Source organism: Balaenoptera borealis (genome assembly GCF_965194805.1).
Source record: "Balaenoptera borealis genome assembly, chromosome: 9".
Lineage (NCBI taxonomy): Eukaryota > Metazoa > Chordata > Mammalia > Artiodactyla > Balaenopteridae > Balaenoptera > Balaenoptera borealis.
Window position 1 is genome coordinate 109,037,855 of NC_138873.1, and position 22,058 is coordinate 109,059,912.

The window sequence follows — 22,058 nt, forward strand, 5'->3', positions numbered from 1 at the left end:
GTCGTGCCGCAAGAGCAGAGGCAAGGAAGCACATGGAAAGGTCTTCCTTTAGCGGGTCGGACCCGAGGCCCCCGGCGATAACCGTATGTGCAAAGCGGAGAAGCCCATCGTGGGTAGCGCGCCGCGTCTCCCCGGAACAACTTGGGCGCAGGCCCGGAGCGGAAGCACCCGGCTGGCCGGTTTCCCGCGAGGCCCGGCGCATGCGCAGAGCGCCGGCGCCCATTCCTTCCTTCCGGCGGCGCCGCCCGGAAACCTCGGCCCCGACTCCTCCCCCTCGCCGGCTCGGCGGTGCGTGCGGAGCCGGCCGGGCGAGGAGGCGGGATAACGTCGGCGCTGTCGCCGCTGCCGCCGCCCCTCCTCCTGTTCCAGCCGCCGCCGCCGCCGCTTCACAGCCGAGTTGTCGCGGCCCCGGCGGCGCCCGGCGCGTCCAGCTGCGCGGCCCCCACCCGCGTCCGCCCCGCCGCCGCGATGGCGACTCGCTCGTGCCGGGAGAAGGCGCAGAAGCTGAACGAGCAGCACCAGCTCATCCTGTCCAAGCTGCTGAGGGAGGAGGACAACAAGTACTGCGCCGACTGCGAGGCTAAAGGTAGCGCGGCGTGACCTTCGGGGCGGGGTCGGGGCCCCTCAGCGACCCCCCGGCGTCCCGGGCACGGCCGGAGCGGGCGGCCGGGCAGGTGCCTCCGCGGGTGGGGCCGCCGGGCGGGCCGCGTCCTGCGCTCGGGCTGCGGCGCTGGGCGCCCGGGGCAGGGCTGACGGTGCGGTGGTCGGAGCGCACCGAGTACGGCAGCCGGGGCGGGCGAGGAGGGTCGGCATTCATCCGTGGTGTGTTCTAGTCTGGCTTTTAGGCGGAACCAGGAGGAATTTCGTTGTGTGAGTCTCTTGGACGCTGGGCTTCTGTTCCTGAAGCCTTTAATTCGATTCTCTCCGACCAGCTAGCTGGGGGGAGTATATATGTGGACACTGGTTTGTGTGCCCCTTACACGTTGAAGGTGCAGTTTCAAGATCCAGAGACGAGAAGAACCTAATTTTAGTTGGTTCAGTTGGAGGGCTTCTGCCTCAGCCTTTGAAATGGAGGCGCTATTTTTAGTCTGTATGTTTTGGCTTTGGAGATGTGATGTATATTTAATGTCTTATAAGTAATCTCACGGGAAAAATGTCTCAGAGTTTTTAAAAACCAAACCTGTCCTACGGCTTGGCAGTAAAATCTTGCTAATTTGTAGGTTTGGTTGGTTTGGTGAGAGATCGGGGCTTCTCCAGAGCAGCAGTCACCCTTTGGGAACGTCATTTAAGATTTCTGCACTGTTTGACCTAGACCTTTCCTGAAGCTTTCCTGTTCTTCCTCAATAGTGTACAAATGAGTCACGTCTCAGTGGGCAGGTAATGTGTGATGAGACAGCCACACAGCATCGGCAGGTTCCTCTACTACAGCTCCTGGGCTACTGGGAGGTCCTGTGGCCAGACTGTAAACTGGACCATTTGATGAGCACTTCTCAATATCATAGTAGGTCGATTGGGCCAACCTTATATTTACCTTTCAGGTGATGAGTTGGAAATGCCTGACTATTGCACTAGTATTTGTTTACCTGATATTGATTATGTGTGTGGTTTTCGGGGAATACTGTTCGGTTCTGAGGCTCAGTTGCTCACTTACCACTGCACTAGTAAAACCCTGGAAAATGGGCCTTTAAAAGGCCCGAAAAAGGAAGGAGCTGAGGTTTTATAGTATGCATTTTGAGTGATAAGTAGCATAGTTAGAGATGCTAGTAAGCATTACATCTCTTCATTACAAATTGAATAAGTTTCAGCAGTTACCTTCCTTTATGTATAGAAATCATTCAAAAATAATTTTTGTTCGAGTTTCTTTCCGCCAAAAGGTATTTTGTAAAATCAGATTTTCACTAATGCTTCCTAAAATAATTTATAGGTGTAAAAAAAGCCATTATTTACCACATGTTGACATTTCCATTTACTCTTTTTGGGGTGGGAGAAGGAGAATCAGGTACTTCTCAAATTAGGACCAAAATGTTACTTCTTCTGACCGGAGGCATAGGGAGCGTTAGTTTTGCTCACCAGTTGGATTGCCACTGAGGTCAGTAGATATGTATTGAATAGATGTCTTTTTTATTTTGGTTTTGTTTGGTCTTCTGTTTGTGGGTTTGTTTGTGTTTGAGGAGTGGAGAAGGTGGGAGAGAAGAGAGTAAGTACCAAGCGCTCAAGGATGTGCTGTGAAAGGCGTGACCACCACAGCCATGATTTAGAAAGGCCACCACTTTTTCCTGTTGCTGATAAATCTAGCATAGTGTTAAAATGATCTAAATTATTTCACTGTTTTATCTTGATCCTTCAGGGGAAAACAAATTACAGTTCAAACCGCTTGTTGGTTGAATGAGACTTGATTTCACAGTTGTCATAATTGAAAAAAATTGACATGATTGGGCAGTTGCTATGAGTAAATGTATTTTGTAAAGTTTTTGAGTCTTTGGTATGATCCAGCTCCATTAGGGAGCTCTCTTAGTGGAATTCTTGGCTTATTACATGATTTTGGATCCATTATTATGTATGCCAGGTGACACAGTAAATGTAGGTAGTGGAATTCTGATTATATGTACTTTTAAAAGGCATGCTAAAGGTCTTATTTTACAGCTCAGTTACTATAAAGTGGTTCCATATTGTCTATATGAATTGATGTTTTCCTCACTGCCTAATAAACTACATCAAGCTTTTCATATATTTTGAAGCCACTTCCTAGTTAATTCAATTTTCTTTCTTAAAAAGAATGCTTCCTCCACTGCTCTTTGTACCAGAGCTAATGTTTAGGGCTAGAGAGCGCCCTATTCTGTTGCCTTTTACTAACGCGCAGAAGTCTGTCATTTGGGTTGTGAAATTTTCTTACTGAGTCACCAGTGTGTGCTGCCCCATTTGATAGAATTTGGGAGGTAAGGAAGGAGAAAAGGATGGCATAGGTGCCAGTTTCCTGCTCTTGGTCCTACTCTTAGCAAATGTGTTGAGAGACTGGAGAATGCGGACAGCTAGATGGTACCGCCCTTCCTCTCCCCGGCCTTGTGTGGGGCTCCGTGGGAGTCTGAAAGCGGTTCTGTTGCTTACTGGTTGGTGGCACTTTATGGAGGAGCAGTGAGGATTTGGAGGCAGCCCCTTGCCGACTTAAAAGTTTACTTTCAGTGTTTAAAGTTTCGTCTGTGGTTAATGCTAGCTGTGATTCTGAGCACGTATGGGTTGGCATGAAAATGTGTCTAAGTTTTGGGGGGTCAGAAGCAGAAGGTGTTTGAACCCTAGAGGCTGCCTGGTATGGAGAGGTTAGGCTCTCGGCCCAGATCACCCACTCATTTCTTCACTTGAGGACACACTGCTGCGTGCTGTGTTGGATTAGAGGACTGAACATGTTTCTAAGACCTGAAGGAGCTTGTTTAGTGGGGGCTGCATTTTTGCGCATGAATAATTCCAAACCAGTGTACTCAGTGTTAGAATAGTGGTTGTGAGGAGTGCCGCCCTCGCCACTTATTTGGGGTTGCTCTTCTCCTTGCACCCTGACTTCTGTGCCTTGGTTGTCTTCACAGCTCCTAGAATGCTGTCTCAGGGCCTTTGCACATGATGTTTCTTCTGCCTAGGAAGCTCTCTAACAAGTGTTTACCTGGTCAGTTTACCTATCTTCCCGTTTCTGCTTAAGTGTCTCTTTAAGGGAAAGGATTCTCCCTGATTTTCCCAGGTTAGGTGAGGCTTCCGCTTATACATGTCAGACGCACCCTGAGTCCTTTATTACACTTAACCACAACTGTAATTAAACATTATTTGGATAGTTATTGGGAAATCAGGGCTTGGATTATAGCTTAAGAGGGAAGAGACCTCGTCTGTCTTGTTTTGCCTTATAGGCCCAGCCCTTGGCACAGTGGGTGACATAGAGTAGTTCACGCGACTCAGCAAATATCTTTTGAAAGAGTGGATGTGAATGAGCACACAGCTGAGGGCAGCAGCATGTGTGCGGACGTGAGTGCACATTTGGGCATGGGGAGTGACCTGTTGGGAAAGACTCCCAGAAGCAGTCTCCTTTGAGCCCGGCTCTGAACGTGGGGTGGGACTTCATCTGCCAGGTGGAGAAGGAATTAAAGGGCACAGTCAGGTATATAGAAGAACATGAGAGGTTTCCGTACGACCCTTTTTTAGGTAAAGTGTTATTAAGCATGCTCAGACTTGGTGGTGGCAGGTCAGAGGAAGAGCTGGAGTGGTGAGAGTTGGCTGGCAAGTCACCTGGTTGTAACAGTGGTCCCGGCAAGAGTGTAAGAGGACCTGAACTCTCTTAATGTGAATGTACCGTAGGTCAGCCCACAGGGCAGGAAACAGAACCACTGTAGCTGTCATAATTTCTATTAAGGAATAGGCTGCTCACAGCATCGTTGAAAGGGCTGGAGGAACAAAAGTCAGGGAGCCACTACTGGACTTGTGGTTCCAAGGGCACACGCTGTTGCCCCTGCCACCACTGGCCTGGCTGCTTCTCCCCCTGGAACTGACCGGAGAACCAGGACTGAGGCTGCTGCGGCCAGTGTCTGTTAGACGTCTTTGTCGGTTGCCCTGACTGCAGAAAGGTGGCCTCTGCTGCGCCTGTGCCTTCCACGTGCAGACCACTGGCCGACCTCATTGATGTCCGGTCCCTTGCCTTCAAGCGAGCCTTTTAGCTTTCTAGCCTCTTCACAAATTAGAAACGTGAAATGGAGATTGTGAGACCCAGTCCTAGAGTCCACTGTGGGTAGTTGAGGACGGGGAACATTTTTATTAAGTGTTTGATTCTTAAGAGTTCTTATATAAACCTATTTTAAAGTAATTCTTACTAAAAAGTAAAGTTCACCTTGAGGTGTTTATGGTGATGTTGATGCTTGTAGGATAAATTCATGTAAACAGAAGTCTGTGATTATAATTCATCTAAAGAGACCTGCCAATCTAAAAGTGCCCCCAGAATGCTAAACTTCAGTCTTATGGGTCTGTTCGTATAATTCTGTGGATCCCAAGGTTTCCCCTGATGATTACGTGCAGGGTTCTGGTGTTGGAGCTGCGATGGATACCACGGGTCTCTCTGACTCATCAGTTTATCACTTTGGCTGCATGTGGTCCCCTGCTTTTTTCCTCCCAATACTACTTCTTTGTCTTTTTCTTTTTTTAAGATTAAAATGTTCTTTCGCTACTTGATTTCATTAATAAGTAAATTTACATCTCCTTAATTCTTGCTGTACAAGATACGTATATTGCCCCTACTGACCTGTACAGACTTGAACCCATGCTTTCTATAAGGCAAAGTCAGATATTCGATATTGTAATTATGTATTGAGTACATTGTAAACTCAAGCCTTTTCCTCCTGCTGCTGCTGCTGCTGCTACTGTTTTCCCTGGATAGAGTCAACTCAGTTCTCTCTCCATTTCTCAATAGAAGAAGATCAAAGAAACTTGGAGGCCATTTTGTTTAAGTTGTAGTTATTATCGAAAGTGTTGCCTGCCTTAACATTCTGACCACTTTAAAGAGTTGACTTAACAGACTTAAATTTTGTTGGTAAGTCAGTATTTTCTGGTCACTGCAAAGATTAAGCATCATGTCAGGTACTGTCAAGTGTGCTAAAAAGTTTTGCATGTGGCACACAAAGTAGTTAGGGATCTCAATAGATACGAAACGATGATCAGTTAAATTCTAATCTATTTGTAGATTATAGGTTCATTAAAAATTTAATATGGGGAGAACTCACTGTGACTTGGAGAAGGTAAAACTGTAAGGTTGGAAGTTCAAATAAAAAAAGCAAATAATATTACGTACATACAAATAAATGATATAGTGCTTCCTTCTTGCCAGGCACTGGTGTGATCATATATTGTACACGTATTAATTAACATATATAGTTAATCCTCAAAACAATCTTTTGAGGTAGGTAATATTATTTTATCTTACAAATGAGGAAACTGAGGCACACAGAACTTAAGTAACTTTCCCAAGGTCATACAGCTCAGAAGTGGAAGAGTCAGGAAGTTGTTTTTTTTTTTTTTTTTTGGCTGCACCGTGTGGCATGTGGGGTCTTAGTTCCCCAACCAAGGATCGAACCCGTGCCCCCTGCAGTGGAAGCGCGGAGTCCTAAGCATTGGACTGCCAGGGAAGTCCCAGGAATTTTCTCATTAAAATTTTTTCGGTGGCTACCGTATATTTTAAGCACTTTTCTAGGAGCTGGGAATGAATCAAGGAACAGGTAGATGAAGTCCATTTTAAAGAATCTGTTGGTCTGTTGGAAGCAGGACTGATTGCAAGGTCGGCCCCTGGCTGGCATCGGGCCGGGGGTGGGGGGGTGGGGTGGGGTTTGGATTTGGGAAGGATCTCACCACCGTAAGTGATAAGCCAGTCACTGTGTCTAAACTTTTCATACAAATAGTGTGGTTTATGCTGAACACCTGCCTTCCTTTTGGGAGTCTGGAAATTGCATGTGTGGTAGGCAAGCCCCTGGGCAAAACCCCTAGGCACGGAGTCTCTAGTGAGCTTCCCTGGTTGGTGACACTTCACACCTGTTGTGAGAACTCATTGCTGAGAAGCATATTCAGTGCAGCTCCACTGGAAGGGGGCACTTGCACGTCTGTGCCCGATTTCTCCCCGACTTCGCTCCTTGTACCTTTTCCTTCTGCCAGCACGCTTGGTGGCCTTCTGCTGTAATAAATCACAGCCATGAATACAACAACTGTACGTAGAGTCTCGAGAGTCCTCTTAGTGGATTACCAAACCTGAGGGTGGTCTTGGGAGCCTCCCAGCATAGTTGATAGTGTGTGTTTTCCTCCAGTACGTTGTTAAGAGACCATGTCGGCGTCTCAGCTTATCTCAGTTTGCTCTAGAGCCCAGCCTGGGGGTGCAGCCCAGAGGAGCAGGTGTGAGCGTTAGGGGAAATTCCGACTTTACTGGGATGAGTTAGAGGTGGGAATCTGGACTGTAGAGTCAAGATTTTGAGCCCAGGAGATCTAGCTCCAGAGTGTATGTTGTTAACTGCATGTTCCCTGCTTGAAAGAAAACGTATGCTTTTGTAGTTGAAATTCTTGATAGAAGAGGTTATTTTGGGGAAGAGATTACCACCTTCAAGCTGACTTAAGGTATTTCTCAGAGAGATTATTGCCAAATGTATGCAGATGTGGACGGTGTTTAGTAAAGCCAGGCGTGAGTCTAACAAGCTTTGCCTCTAACTTGGTTGGTGACCCTGTCCTTGTTGAGCCTTACTGCAAAGATTTATTTCATCTCCCTCGTGGTCTGTGTTACTTCCTGAATTCCCTACCTCTGGTCACTTCTATGTCAGTATTTACTATTATTGTTAATTTTAAAAAATTCTATTATTGAGGTTGTATAATTATTATTGAGGGTATGAAATAGTTTGGGGTCTTATTGAACTTTGGATCATGATCATACCTTTATACTGTTTAAAAACTTTTCACTGATGACTTAGGTCTTGCTGAGCAAATGTACTTGGTATTAGTTTTAATTATCTCAAGGCATAGCATGTAACTAACAGGAATATTCCTCACTGGTTGAGAGGTCCTGTTGTGTGAAACGTTTTCATTTTAATGCTTTCTTGGAGTAGAGTAAAATCAAAGAAATACCCCTTCTTGCAGTCACTTACTAAAACCAAGACATGCATTCATTCATCATTTTAAAGAAAAGACCTATAGGTATATTACATTTTCAATTATTTGTGTACATTTATCAACGTCAGTATTTTTTGCCTAAGGTGTTAGGTGGAGTTTTGTTAACTCTGAATGGCATTTAGCTATAGTATCATATAGAAATGACTTTTTAAAAAATATTTTACTTAAAACAGAGCTTTAGATGAGGTGCTGTTGGAAATATGTGCTAATTTCTTGTTCACATGTATTTTGAGTGGTAAATGTGAGGACTTTGAGGGTCCAGAGGGGAGAGAATTATAAGCTTTCTAGTAATCTTCTATTCTCTTCGACATCCTCCTCTCCCCAACAACTTTTGGTCTTCGTTTTATAAGAGATCCAAGTGATTGCTTGCTTCTAAGAGTGATTGATGACAGACCTTCAGATGTCTGCCGTTGATCTTTTGTAAAGAGTGCATTTCAAGGACCAATGATCATCTTGAACTCAAACTTAAAAAGAAAATAAAAGGAATTTTAAAAATTGTGTAGCAAATCGTGTTTAGGATAGCTTTATCTTCCAATATAAGAAAATCTATAAAAAATTATGGTTTAGTCTGGACTTTTTCTTAAAAAATTGAAGTATAGTTGGTTTACAGTATTGTGTTAGTTTCAGGTGTACAGCAGAGTGATTCAGATATACATACGAATATTTTTTCAGATTATTTTCCATTATAGGTTATTACAAGGTGTTGAATTTAATTCTTGTGCTATACAGTAAATCCTTGTTGCTTATCCATTTTATGTAAAGTGGTTTGTATCTGTTAATCCCATAATTCTAACTTGTCCCTCCCCCACCCTGTGGTGACCATATGCTTGTTTTCTGTGTTTGTGAGTCTGTTTCTGTTTTGTATATAGATTCATTTGTGCTATTTTTTATTTTTTAGGTATTATTTTATTTTTTGGCCGCACCGCATGGCTTGTTGGATCTTAGTTTCCCAACCAGGGATTGAACCTGTGTCCTTGGCATTGAAAGCGCGAGTCCTAACCACTGGACCACCAGGAAATTCCCAATTTGTGTTATTTTTCAGATTCCCCATATAAGTGATGTTATATATTTGACCTTGTCTGACTCACTTCACTAAGTGTAATCTCTAGGTCCATCCGTGTTGCTGCAAGTGGCAATACTTCATTCTTTTTTTGGCTGAGTAATATGGTCTAGATTTTTTTTAGTTCATGCATTTCTACTCTTGAAAGTTGCTTTTAGTGTAGGGTGGTGATGGTGCACGGTGCCAAAAAACTAGCAGAAGTATGTTTATTGAAGTGAAATGATCATTCCTGATATATTAATTTCCTGTTGCTGATATTACAAATAATCACAAACTTCATGACTTAAAGCAACACAAATTTATCATCTTATAGTTCTGGAGGTTAGAGTCCAGAATGAGTCTTACTGAGCTAAAATCAAAGGTGTTTCTTCTGGAGGCTGTAGGGGAGAATCTGTTTTCCTATCTTTTCCAGCTTCTAGAGGCCACCTGAGATGTTTGCCTCCTGACGCCTTTCCTCCATCTTCAGATCCTTTCTCTCTGCCTCTCTGCTTCTGTCATTGCTGTGATTACGTTGACTTTACCTAGATAATTCAGAACACCATCGCATGACTTTACCTACATAATTCAGGAGAACACCAGTGTCCTTAATTATTCCTGCAAAGTTTCTTTTGCCGTGGAAGGTAACATATTTATAGATCCAGGTATTGGACGTCTTTGGGGCCATTCATTATTCTGCTTACCACAAGTGAATTTGTGATAAAGGTGTATATTGAACCTAGATTTTTATAATAGGTACTGCTCTGGATGTACTTAAGAGGGCATAGGGTGGTGAAGTGAGTACATTTTATTTATTTATTTATTTATTTATTTAATTTTTTTTTGTGAGTACAGTTTAAATTAGCCATTCTCACAGAAGTTATTCTTAAAATCTCATATTCACGTAAGAGTCACTTAACAAACTCTTTGCAACATGACCATTTATGTAGAAAATCCTTAGAAATTTATAAAAAAGGTATTAGAACCAGTAATTGAGTTATCAAGGTTGCAGGAATCAAGGTGATTATAGAAAAATTAACTAATTCTATATACCAGCAACAAACAGTTGGTAAGTTGAAATAAAACTTACCATTTGCAATTGTAAAAAAATATGAAAACTTAGTGATAAATTTAACAAAATATATGCAAGACTTGTATGCTGAAAACTACCAAAGATTGCTGAGAGAAATTAAAGAATACCTAAAGAAATGGAGAGATGTACCATGTTTATGGATTAGAAGACACAATCTTTTTAAGATGTTAATTCTCTCCACATTAATCTGTAGATTCAGTATGATCCCAGTCAAAATCTCAGAAGGCTTTTTTGGTAGAAATTGACAAGTTGATTCTAAAATTTATAATGAAATGCAAAGGAGACCCCCAAATCTGAACAATTTTGAAAAAGCAAAAGAACATTGGGTTGCTTACACAACCTGTCTTCAACAACTAATATAAAACTACTGGGCTTCTGTGGTGGCGCAGTGGTTGAGAATCTGCCTGCCAATGCAGGGGACGTGGGTTCGAGCCCTGGTCCGGGAAGATCCCACATGCAGTGGAGCAACTAAGCCCGTGCGCCACAACTACTGAGCCTGCGCTCTAGAGCCTGTGAGCCACAACTACTGAACCCACTCGCCACAACTACTGAAGCCCGCACGCCTAGAGCGCGTGCTCTGCAACAAGAGAAGCCACCGCAGTGAGAAGCCCGCACACCTCAACGAAGAGTTGCCCCCGCTCGCCTCAACTAGAGAAAGCCCGCGCGCAGCAACGAAGACCCAACACAGCCAAAAATAAATAAATGAATTAAAATATATATATATATAAAGCTACTGTAATCAAGACAGTGGTATTGGTCTAAGGAGAGGGATAGATCGATGGAACACGATAGTCAAGAAATAGATTCACATATAAGGTCAGCTGATTTTTAACAGAATTACCACGGTAAATTCAGTAGGGAAAGGATAATCTTTTAATTAATTAGTTAATTTATTTTTGGCTGTGTTGGGTCTTCGTTTCTGTGCGAGGGCTTTCTCTAGTTGTGGCGAGCGGGGTCCAGTCTTCATCGCGGTGCGTGGGCCTCTCACTATCGCGGCCTCTCTTGTTGCGGAGCACAGGCTCCAGACGCGCAGGCTCAGTAGTTGTGGCTCACGGGCCCAGTTGCTCCGTGGCATGTGGGATCTTCCCAGACCAGGGCTCGAACCCGTGTCCCCTGCATTGGCAGGCAGATTCTCAACCACTGCGCCACCAGGGAAGCCCAAGGATAATCTTTTATACAACAACAGAATATTCCTTGGCCTTTAACTCATACTATGCTTGAAAATTAACTTGGAAGGAGTAATAAAAGTTGCTGAGATCTTGGGTTAGGCAAAGATCTTTTGGATAGGATACAAAAGCACAATCCATAAAGATAGAATTAAGAAAATGAACTTCATAAAAGTTAAAAACTTTTGCTTTTCAAAAGACACTGTTAAAATGAAAGAGAAAATCATAAACGGCAGAAAATATTATATCTGATAAGGACTGTTATTTAGAATAAGAAAAAATTTGTACTAGAATGTTCATAGCAGCTTTAATTCATAATAGCCAAACACTGGAAACAATCCAAATGTCCATCAGTCGATAAATGGATAAACAAACTATAGTATATCCATACAATGGAATAATACTTTGCAATATAAAGAAACAAACTAGTGATACAGTCAGTAATGTGGATTGATCTTAAAAAGGTTATGCTTAGTGAGGAATCCATACACAAAAGACTACATGATGTATGATTCCAATTATATGGACTTCTAGAAAGGTAAAACTTAGAGGGATAGAAAATAGGTCAGGGGTTGCCAGGGATTGGGGGTAAGGGAGGGTAGCTCATTTTACTTTTCAAAAGTAAAATGCTGTACCAGTATATTGTTTTATTCATTTGGCAATATAACAATTGCTGTAGATTATATATCAGGTTCTAAATTACTTTAAGTCTGTACAACATATACACTCTTGAAGTAATTTTCCTCTTCCATGGTCTGAGTAAAGATTTTGCAAAAGTAGTACTCTTCTTGATCCTGGCTTAAAGGGTAAAGGATCCTTGATTGGTTCCCCTCCCTCCCCTCCTCCCCCATTTCCAAGTCTATCAGAATACTAATGAGTACTTAAAAATATGGAAATTATTGGTTTAACCTTTTGTTTTTTCTTGGGAAGTCGTGTTATTCATACACAGCTCCGAAGTTCCTTATGGCGCCTTTAGAACGTCAGTTTTTTGGTGCCCCTAGGGTGCAGGATTTTCTATTAGGCACTATGATAATCTGTAGGGATGTAACGAAAATACAGTGTGTAGATAAGATTGCCATAATATTCACCAAAAGAATGCCACTTAGTAGTTTTAACTCTGAGGAGTTATACAGTGTTTTCGTTCTATGATATTGGAATTTTTTTGTCATGAGACCAGTGGCCCACTTCCTAAGACTTGGAAATCATTATTTGAAGGAAATTCAAATCATAATAAGCAACCTGGGACTCTGAGGTTCTCTTCCAGCTTAGTAAACTACTTGAAGGCAGGTCTATGCCTACATATCTTTTCCTGTTCCAGAAGGTAGTTAAGTTGGATTGTATCTTTATTAGTTGTGTGTCTGCTGCAGTTTCTTGAAATTTGTTGAAAAAATTAAAATTTACTTGTTTTGTGGTTGTACATATAAGGAATTCCCTTATCATAGATTTGCAAAGATTCCCTGATTTTAATGGCTTTCTGTTGTACTTTGCAAAAATAAGTTATTGCTCTATTAATATGCCTTTCAGCATCTAGAGTTTGTAATCAAAGAGGGGTTTTCCTTAAGTTTATGGCTTTTCTTAATAATTCTTTGCTGCTGTTGAGTAAAATTCTGTTTTTTATCTCAATGGAGATAGCCTACTCCACTCCAGTATAGGGGCTCATGATAGTAAGACCTAAATTTGAATAGGTATCTCAGAACAGAATTGTGCATTACATTTGATGGCAGACCATGGGTCATGAACTTGATGATAGGGAACTGTACCTGCCAGTCTTAAGAGTATGAAGAAGTCACATCTTACATAGGTGGTTAGATTCCAAAATCAGCTTTAACTGTGCTTTACACCCCCTCAAAGAACAGTGTGTATGACTTTATGTCTGTAACCCTGTATAGTTATTCTTATGAAAACTAAAATCTCAGTACGTTAGAAGAGTTAGACTTTCATTAAAGGAAAGAAGAGGGAAAATTTCTGCATTTTAAACTGTTCTACTTAAAGTTAAATATCACGTTCCTAATAGTGAGTGGGGCATAGGTGGATATTCCTCAATTGTTTCTCCTTGATGGTGACTTTTCCTGTATACCATTTTCATATTAAACTTGTATAATCTTGATAAAAATGTTGATAAGTTGATAGGATTATCCATGATGGTTTTTGCATGACATAATGCATATGAAGCATTTATACAGAGTCTGATATATATAAGTAGTCAGTAAATGTTGGATGTGAATCCACAAACAACCTTGCTTTTTGAACAGCAGTAGAAAGGAGTGTGGAGATAAACTGAAATGTGTGTAATTAAAGTCAGGTTCCTGAAATCTCTTAATTCTTACTCTGTTGTCTGCCAGAGTGAGTTTTGAAGATAAAGAGAAAGCAGGTGCAGTCCTGTGTACAACTTCACTGCACATTTCAACCACATCCATTTTACTAGGTATTTAAAGAGGAATCAAACATGGTACCTTCTCTCGAGGTGCAGAATTGTACTGTTTCTGTGCTTGACCAGAGCACTTAGCTCTGTCACTTCTCTCTCCCATGAACTGAGAGTCTTGTCCTGCTTTCATATAAGTACTTTGTGCGATTCCACAGCAATCCCAAGGGCATAAAAATGTCCACATTAGAGATGGGAACCCTGAGACTTAACTTGGTCAGAGTTGCTTTGGTGCCAGGATTCTGACTAAACTCTGACGAGACCCTCCAGGCCGTTGTGCTGCTTCTCATGTGAGATGTTTGTCTTGGTGTGCTGGAGTAGACCATGAGGGATTTTAAGAAACTGCTTTAACCACTTCAGATGCCCTGCTGGAGCCCTTTCCATGTCTGCTCCCTGCAGACTTCTTGTGCCCACCTGCTGGGTCCTTCCTGGGACCTGCAGGAGGAAGGAAGGTGGGCTAAGCCTCCTTGGAGCCCACTGAGGCGAGGCTTAAAGGGCTCCTGGTTTCCAGGGGAAGGAGTCTGGGGGCGGGGGATGGTAATCTAGTGGTAGGAAGGTTGACCATCTGTATTTGTTTCATTTCATCTTTTGTCTTATTTTATCTCATTTCATCGTACTTTATTTCATAATTCAGTAAGAAAACTGTACTGAGGCTCTGTGTTCCCACCTGGAAGGACTTCAGAGTAATTCAGATGTGTGGGAATGAAAGCTTGGATGCCGGAGGGAGACATCTTGCAACACACATTTAAAAAGACATGGCAGTCTTGTTAACATATTGATATAAGTGCTGAAGAGATTGTCTTAGACGCACAGTTTTAAAGTGCCCTTTATAGCAGAATTTTAAAAATAAAGCAAAAAATACATTTTGCTTTCTTTTTCCTCCCAATTACTTTTTAAGAGAATTGTCCAAGGTTTCAGATGTAAGAAAACTGCTTCTTCCTCCTGATTTTGGCTAAGTTTTATTGTTGTGAAAATTTTCTGAATTGTATTTATTTTAACATGTTTATAGATGTAATTGATTACTTCCGAAGGGTTAACTTTTTGATGTGGTTATTATAGGAAGTAAAAAAAAAGATAAATTCTATTGAAATATTTAATACAGATACTTTCTCTTCTTTGTAACGTGGTTTCCTCTTCTGTTTTCATTAAATTATTATTTTTATATGTAAAGGTCACTAGTCTATTGCTGCTCTTACTTCCCTTGTATTGTCACATTCAAATAAATATTTTTTTCCCTGTGGAAATTGTGCTCAACTATTGTACAGAAGCAGTTTTCCCTCTCATTATTGACTGAAAATTAGTTATTTGGAATTTTTTAATGGAGACAGCGGTTTCACTTCCGTAGATAAGACAGGGCTATCAGGTGGTTGCCTTCTGTATTGGGCTTTTATCTCTTGTCCCACATTTAGGCAGTTACACTTCTGATTGTTTTTAACTTATTTGTTAAAGTATGCCTGTAAACAACAGGAAACAGTGAGTGGTTTTTACCTAAAATAAATGTTTTTCTAGTTTTCAAAAAATAGTGGAGGGGACTTCCGGATTCGGGTGTGGCTTCGAGGGTGGAAGGAGCTTCAGGTGTCACTCCGTCCTGACAACAAGGAAAAGCTGCGCACACTGAACAATCAACAGCTCTTCTCAGGTCCATCAGAAACATGAGGTCACAGGGCAAACTGCTGTCCCCCAGATTGCAGAGACAGGTGAATACAGAGAACCACAATCTTCCGTCACAACTCTGGGAACCAGTACTGAGCTGGGAAAACGCAAACTGCAATAGACGAATTGCTGGAGGCTCCCTCTGGGGGAACTCGGGAGGGCCACACATGTTTGTGGGCTCAACCTCAAGGGGCTCAGCGCAGTGCATGCGGGAGAAAAGCTCCTAGCGCTTCTGGCAGGAGGAGGGCAGAAGGAACCGTTCTGAAATGCACCAGAGGATTCTGTTCTTTTTAGCAAGGTAGGCCCTCGGGAGAAACTGTTTAAATAGAGCTTAACTGACCTGGGGGAAGGAAGGCAAGTACCTAACTCCGGGCAGCTCTAGCCTTTCGAGTGGTAGAAGGGAAATCCCAGCTCCTGCCTAATCTAGCTGCCCTGTCCACCCGAAGGGAGGGGGGCGGCGGGGGGGGGGGGGAGAAACGGAGAAGGTTTGTGAAGTTCCCAGTACACAGGCAGAGACTCACTGGCAAACTGAAACCTAGTCACAGGGCTGTAGCACGCTCCCCTCCCCGGCACCTCACCACCACGTTGCTGAGGCCTATTTACAGCAGTTTCTTTTACCCAGGACAGCACGTCCGGCCGTCAGGAAAAAGCTACAAGGCATACTAGAAGGCAAAAAAATCCTGAGGTTCTTAAATTTCATAGTGAAACTGTTATCGGGTATTCGAAGTATGGTGATAGTCTGCAGCCCACACCTTGTGAGATATAAATGTAATTGGAAAAACCTGGAAAAATATTTTCATATGTTTAAACGAATGTATAAAACACATATGTATATATTACTTAGTATGTAATGGCTAAAGTTACTATACGTTCAGATTGAATAAGCTTATTTATTCACATCAGATCTATACTAAATTCTTTTAGTCTAAAAGTTTTTATAGAGGGAGAGTATCAGTCCCAAACGATACTTACTGATACGCCACAGCTGAGTAACAGATCTTTAGACCAGTACCACTCAGCTGAGCTTTAATCTTTATGGTACACCTTGAATATTTATATTCAGGTTATTTTTAGAATTCACACGAAGTAAGGAGCATTATACTGATCAGAAGACATTTCATATATGTATGTGTCCCCTGAAAATATTTAAAGTGGAGGTTGTAATTATTATTTATGTTAAGCCTGGGTTTAATATCTCTTTACCAAGTCAGTGGTAAGGACAAAGTTGGGAGTGGGGCTCTTCTAAGTTAAAAGGCACTATACTTTTTGAAAAAGTCCCTTACAAAAAAAAATTTTTTGGAGGCACAGTTTTGGGAAGTAGAATATGTACTGAGTATTAGAGGACATTGAGAACTTACTCTTAATTTGGTAGGTGTGGTAATTGTGGTTATGGGGAGAAAACATTTTTTAAAGCTTCATACTGAAGTATTTAGGGGAGTGATGTCTTTTGCCTGAAATTACTTTAAGAAGCTTCAACACACACAAAGGATGAAGATGGCAAAATATTAACAATTGTTGAATCTGGGCAGTGGGTATTTGGGTGTTCACTATACTATTCTTTATGTATTTCTGTATTTGAAAAATTTTGATAATAAAAGTTAGGAAAAAATTCTAGTTTTTGTGCCTAAGGAATAAACTCAAACAAGCCATCAGCAAATAAGGAGGACCCTTCTGGACTTAAAAAATGTTCAGTTCACCTTGATGTGCATTTTTTTCTCTCTTCAGTTAGAAGACTACATTAGTCATCTAGTCTTGACTGACAGTATGTATCTGGACATTTATGTAATCTCATACCGAATGACTGTTTTTCAACATCCTATCAACTATTCTGAACATGCTGGGAGTCTGTGTAAACATACCAAGAGAACAAAAGAAGTTAAAAAAAAAAACCCTTCAAATAAACTATTATTACAAAGACAGAGTGATTAGGAGTAAATAAATTAGCTGTTGGCTCTTTATGGTAGACCCTACTCATTTAAGGATGCTGGATCAGAAAAAGGATTATTATGGAGCTGTTTAAGTACTGACTAGCTGTTGTGAATAAAGTGTTTGAAAATGTAGTGATGAGTGTGGTACTAATTTCTCTTCTTCCTTATCCTGTTTTTTAAGAACACAATGAAAAGAACGGCAGCAAACCATGAAAATACACCAGAACCTCTAATGCTGATCCCTAACTTATATTTTATCCAGGGGTTACTTAAAGAAGTATTGGGAAGCAGCTGTGTAGCACAGGGAGATCAGCTCGGTGCTTTGCGATGACCTAGAGGGTTGGGATAAGGAAGGTGGGAGGGAGGGAGACCCAAGAGGGAGGGGATGTGGGGATATATGTATGCATATGGCTGGTTCTCTTTGTTGCACAACAGAAACTAACACAGTATTGTGATGCAATTATACTCCAATAGAGATGTATTAAAAAAAGAAGTATTCATTTCACATGTATTTTCTGAGCACCTCTTGTGCATAAGGCACAGCTGCTCGTTGCCATACAAATTGACGTTGTATAAGGCGCTAATGAATCCTGACCCCAGAGCTGTCTGTATTTAAGACTTTCCATTGTAGGGGATAGAAAAGGAACTAGAGTTAACCTAAGTAAAACAGCATTGAGCGTTGCTGTTGTTTGTTTGATCAGAAGAAGCGGGAGGCTTGCCCCCCCCACAGGACTCAGTTCTTGAATCTCTTGGCTTCCGTGTGTATTCTCTCCCTTGCTTTTAATTATCTGAGTGTGAGTGGATGACTTCCTGATACATATCTTCAGACTAAAGACTCGATCTCATCCCAGAACTCCATACTCATATATCCAACTGCGTGCGTTGTTCATCCAGCGGCTCGAAATTAACATGGCTTAACTTTAATTCTTCATCTTCCTCCTCCAGGCCTGCTCCTTGGACAGTCTTCCCCATCTTACTGTGCCCTTTTGCTCAGCCCCCAAACTTTGGAATTTTCCCCATGTGAACTGCACTAGTCTCCCAATCGGTCTCCCAGCTTTATTCTTGCCTCTATGGCCGGTTCTAACCCAGCTGCCAGAATGATCTTTAAAAAGTCAGGTTAGCGAGTTAGATCATGTCATCGCTGTACCCGAAACCCTCCATTAGTTCTGTCTGTCAGAGTAAAAGCCCAAGCCCTTAGAGCAGTCCACACCGCCCTCCCTGCTCCTGAACATACTTACTGACCAGGCTTCTGTCGCCGTGCCTTCACGCTTGGTGTTCTCTCTCCCTGCAGTGTTCTTCCAGATGCGCGTATGGCCTGGCCGCCGCTCCTAGGTTAGGTCAGGTCCTCACTCATTGTGTACTTAATTTTGTTTCGTATTTGTCTCCCTTTCTAGAGCGTAGGAAGTCAGGGATTTTTGTCGTGCTTGGTGAATATTTGTTGAATGAATAAATGCCCGAGGAGGGGGAGAAGCATACTCGGCCCGAGAACGACGTGTGCTGCCGGTTTAAGACCTTGTTTATGAAAACTGAATAACCACGGTACAAGCAGGACCTGAAAAGCTCACGTATCTCAGTGGTTCTTGGAAGTATTTCGGGCAGCATATTAAGTGTTTGATGAGGGTCACTGTGACTTTGGTGATTCTCTTTCTGGAAAATAAGACCTCACTCAATATTTTTCTTTTCCTAACTTTTTCTTTTTTAGCTTATGTAAAACTTTGTTCAGTCAGATTTATAAAAGCCACTGGTTTTGAATACTAGAATCATATATTCTTTTCGTATTTTTTTTTTTTTTTTAGAAGGAAAGAAAGGGCGCCTTATTTGTTATCAAATGTGTAATAGGACATTTTTCCATCCTGTAAGCACTTGGGATGTGCATGTTACTTCGAGAGTAGGAGGAGTTTGTGCTTCCTGCCAGAAGCAAGTCAGTCTTTCTGTTTTTTTTTTTTTTTTTATGGCTGTGTTGGGTCTTAGTTTCTGTGCGAGGGCTTTCTCTAGTTGCGGCAAGCGGGGGCCACTGTTCATCGCGGTGCGCGGGCCTTCTCACTCTCGCAGCCTCTCTTGTTGCGGAGCACAGGCTCCAGACGCGCAGGCTCAGTAGTTGTGGCACACAGGCTTAGTTGCTCCGCGGCATGTGGGATCTTCCCAGACTAGGGCTCGAACGCGTGTCCCCTGCATTGGCAGGCAGATTCTCAACCACTGCGCCACCAGAGAAGCCCCTTTTCGTATGTTTAAGTTGAGGTTGTTTTAGTAGGGCTTCAGCTCTGAAAACAACACTCCGGATGTGTTGGCAGAAATGCTTTACTATAGGAAATTAGGTGCTTGTGAAAGGCCTAGGAGGGGTGGAAGAGCCGGTCCCAGATCACAGAAGGACTGACCTGCCAGGGGGCTGCCAGCCCAAAGGCTGTCCCTGCACTGTTCAGTATGAGAAAGCCCCAAGTTAGCTGTGACCCTGGGACTAGAAAGCTGCAGCTGCCCTGGTACCCCTACAAGCCGGTACTGGAATGTAGGGTGTTCCCGTCATCCCTCAGAACCGCTGCTTCTCACCCAAGACTCAGCTGGAGACTAGACTTTCTACCTTCTGGTTTTCTTGGAGAAGACAGCCGGAAAGGCAGGAAGACAGTCTCTACCTCACTTTTGCTTTCAGGTACTGCATGAGTGCATCTAATTGGTAGAAACTAATTCTCATTCGGAAGTCTTAACTACAAAGGAATCTGAGAAATAGAGCTTTTTTAGCTTTCCGTCCGTCCTCTGGCACCCCAGAGACCGGGTGGGGTGGGCGGTTGTGGGAACAGCTCAAGAGTGTCCCCATGGCTGCTGTCTTAGCTGGTTTCCGAGTGAGCGGAACATCCACAGCCTGACCTGGGCAACTAGCAGGTGCCCGGCCGCCAGTTCTGTGGCTCTGCACCTCTGGGCGCCTGGGGCGTGGCTCCCCTTGCCTGCTTTCCCCTTTCCTAACCACTCTCCTCACCTGTTCGTTTGTCTGCCTGTGCCTCAGCAGCTCCCGAGTCTGTCTGACCTGCTCTTCGGCTTCCTGGAGGTGGTTGTCTCTTTCTTTGGGTCATAAGCGGGGCTGCAGGAACAGCAGGTGGGGTTCCTTCTCCACGGCCAAGAGCGGGCACGCTCTCCAAGAAGGAAGCGTGGCGTGTATAGTTAACACGTGAACACAAGACTAGTTCCCGACAGGGGACGTGGTGGGCTCTGGACGGGAGAAGAAGGTCAGGACGAACGTGGAAGCGTTGAGGAGGAGCGAGAGTGAGAGGGTGTGCAGTGTGAGGGGTCAACTAGGTGAAGTCTTTTGCCGAGAGTGAGGGTAGGAGGTACTGAAGGAGATTTGAGGGTATTCTCCGCACAGAATACTTGATCGTAGTATCGTAGGGTATTGCTCATTTAAAAGTAGTTTAAAGTGACGTGTCCCCTCAGCGGTGGGTGCTTACTTTCTGACTCCTGTGGTCGCAGACAGAGCTTTGCGTGCGCGCGGAGCTTCCTGAGAGCAGATCTGGGCTGTGGAAGGCGGCCCTGGGAGCGCCTGCGTGTCTGTGCTGCCACGCCTCCGCGCGGCGGCCCCGCCTGCCACTGGGTATTCGCGTTCTTGACAAGTTTCAGTAAACGGGGTGGGTGCAAGCGGTGCCACACGTTTACATTGCATGTTTTGACACTCTTAACTCGAACATTTTTAATATGCTATTGGTCATTTGCTCCTTCATTTGGAGGTGGGGATGGCTGTCATTTTCACATGTTTCTCCTGACCGGCCGTTGGGTCATTCCAGGAACATTCATTCCTCTGAGCTTGGTGCCAGCCACACCATTTACCCCTAGATCAGCGGTCCCCAGCCTTTTCGGCGCCAGGGACCGGTTTCGTGGAAGACAGCTTTTCCACTGCCGGTGGCCGGAGGGGAGGGATGGTCAGGTGGTAATGCGAGAGACGGGGAGCGACGGGCAGCAGCAGGTGAAGCTTCGCTCGTGTGCCTGCCACTCACCTCCTGTGTGCGGCCCGGTTCCTAACAGCCTGCGGACCAGTACGGCCTGTGGCCCAGGGGTTGGGGACCCCTGCCCTAGATGCCCTAAGCCGGTGAATAAGTGACAGTCGACCACTTTGCACAGATTTTCAGTCTCTGAAAAGTCTACTTTTTTTGTAACTATGAAATTGTAAAAAGTTTAGAGATAGAAGAGACCTGTCAGGTACCTGGTCTGATCTCCTATTAGCGATTAATTAACTAATTAATAGGTTAAATGCCTTGCTCCAAGCTGTGACAGTGAGAGGATGTGGCAGTGAACCACAGTTTCTGCTTTGTGAGGCCAAAGCAGCAGATGGTCTTCCAGACAATGGAATGTGTTACCCTTGACCTTTTCTTTAAAAAGTTTTTATTTATTTATTTTTGGCTGTGTTGGGTCTTCATTTCTGTGCGAGGGCTTTCTCTAGTTGCGGTAAGCGGGGGCCACTCCTCATCGCAGTGCGTGGGCCTCTCACTATCGCGGCCTCTCTTGTTGCGGAGCACAGGCTCCAGACGCGCAGGCTCAGTAGTTGTGGCGCACGGGCCCAGTTGCTCCGCGGCATGTGGGATCCTCCCAGACCAGGGCTCGAACCTGTGTCCCCTGCATTGGCAGGCAGATTCTCAACCACTGCGCCACCAGGAAAGTCCCACCCTTGACCTTTACAAAAGGTATCTCTCAGCTTTTCAATTTTTAAATTCTCCTTAAATTCAGCCGTTGTACAAAATGAGAAGGGAGGTAAATTCTGGGTTTTTGTGCTTAACCAAACTGTATCTGTGTAATGGCAGAATATTAAGAAAAAATTGAATGAGGAATGATTACATATTAAGTATTTACTAACCCAGTTTATTTAAACATAGATTTGGCAATAGCTGTAATACAAACATGCTTTAAAACTTGGAATGCTGTTTGTTGGTGTCTGCTGTGTTAACTGAAAGCACATGTCATCTCATGAAATAGTGTCAAGAATAGTTTAAATAGGGTCAAGAATAGTTTAAAAAAGAGATAGTTGTAAATACTGAATATCTTTCTGCTTGAGAGAGAAATTTTGCAAAGAAAAAGTACTAGAATATTTATTTAAAAAGTAAACAAAATAAAGGAAAAC

General features: G+C 43.3%; 1 protein-coding gene across 5 annotated transcripts in view; it reads left to right on the forward strand.

Moving 5' to 3' along the window:
• The first annotated feature begins 241 nt into the window (after nucleotides 1-241).
• The window catches only part of SMAP1 (small ArfGAP 1), a 152,777-nt gene continuing 130,960 nt past the window's right edge, over nucleotides 242-22,058 (forward strand). For 2 of the 5 annotated variants that reach the window (XM_082405084.1, XM_082405086.1), the window contains exon 1: nucleotides 244-586. In XM_082405084.1, coding sequence (XP_082261210.1) covers nucleotides 469-586 — 118 coding nt within the window. In that variant the 5' untranslated portion in view covers nucleotides 244-468. Of the gene's footprint in view, nucleotides 587-22,058 lie in introns of all 5 variants that reach the window. The other 3 variants (XM_082405085.1, XM_082405087.1, XM_082405088.1) reach the window with 2 other exon arrangements.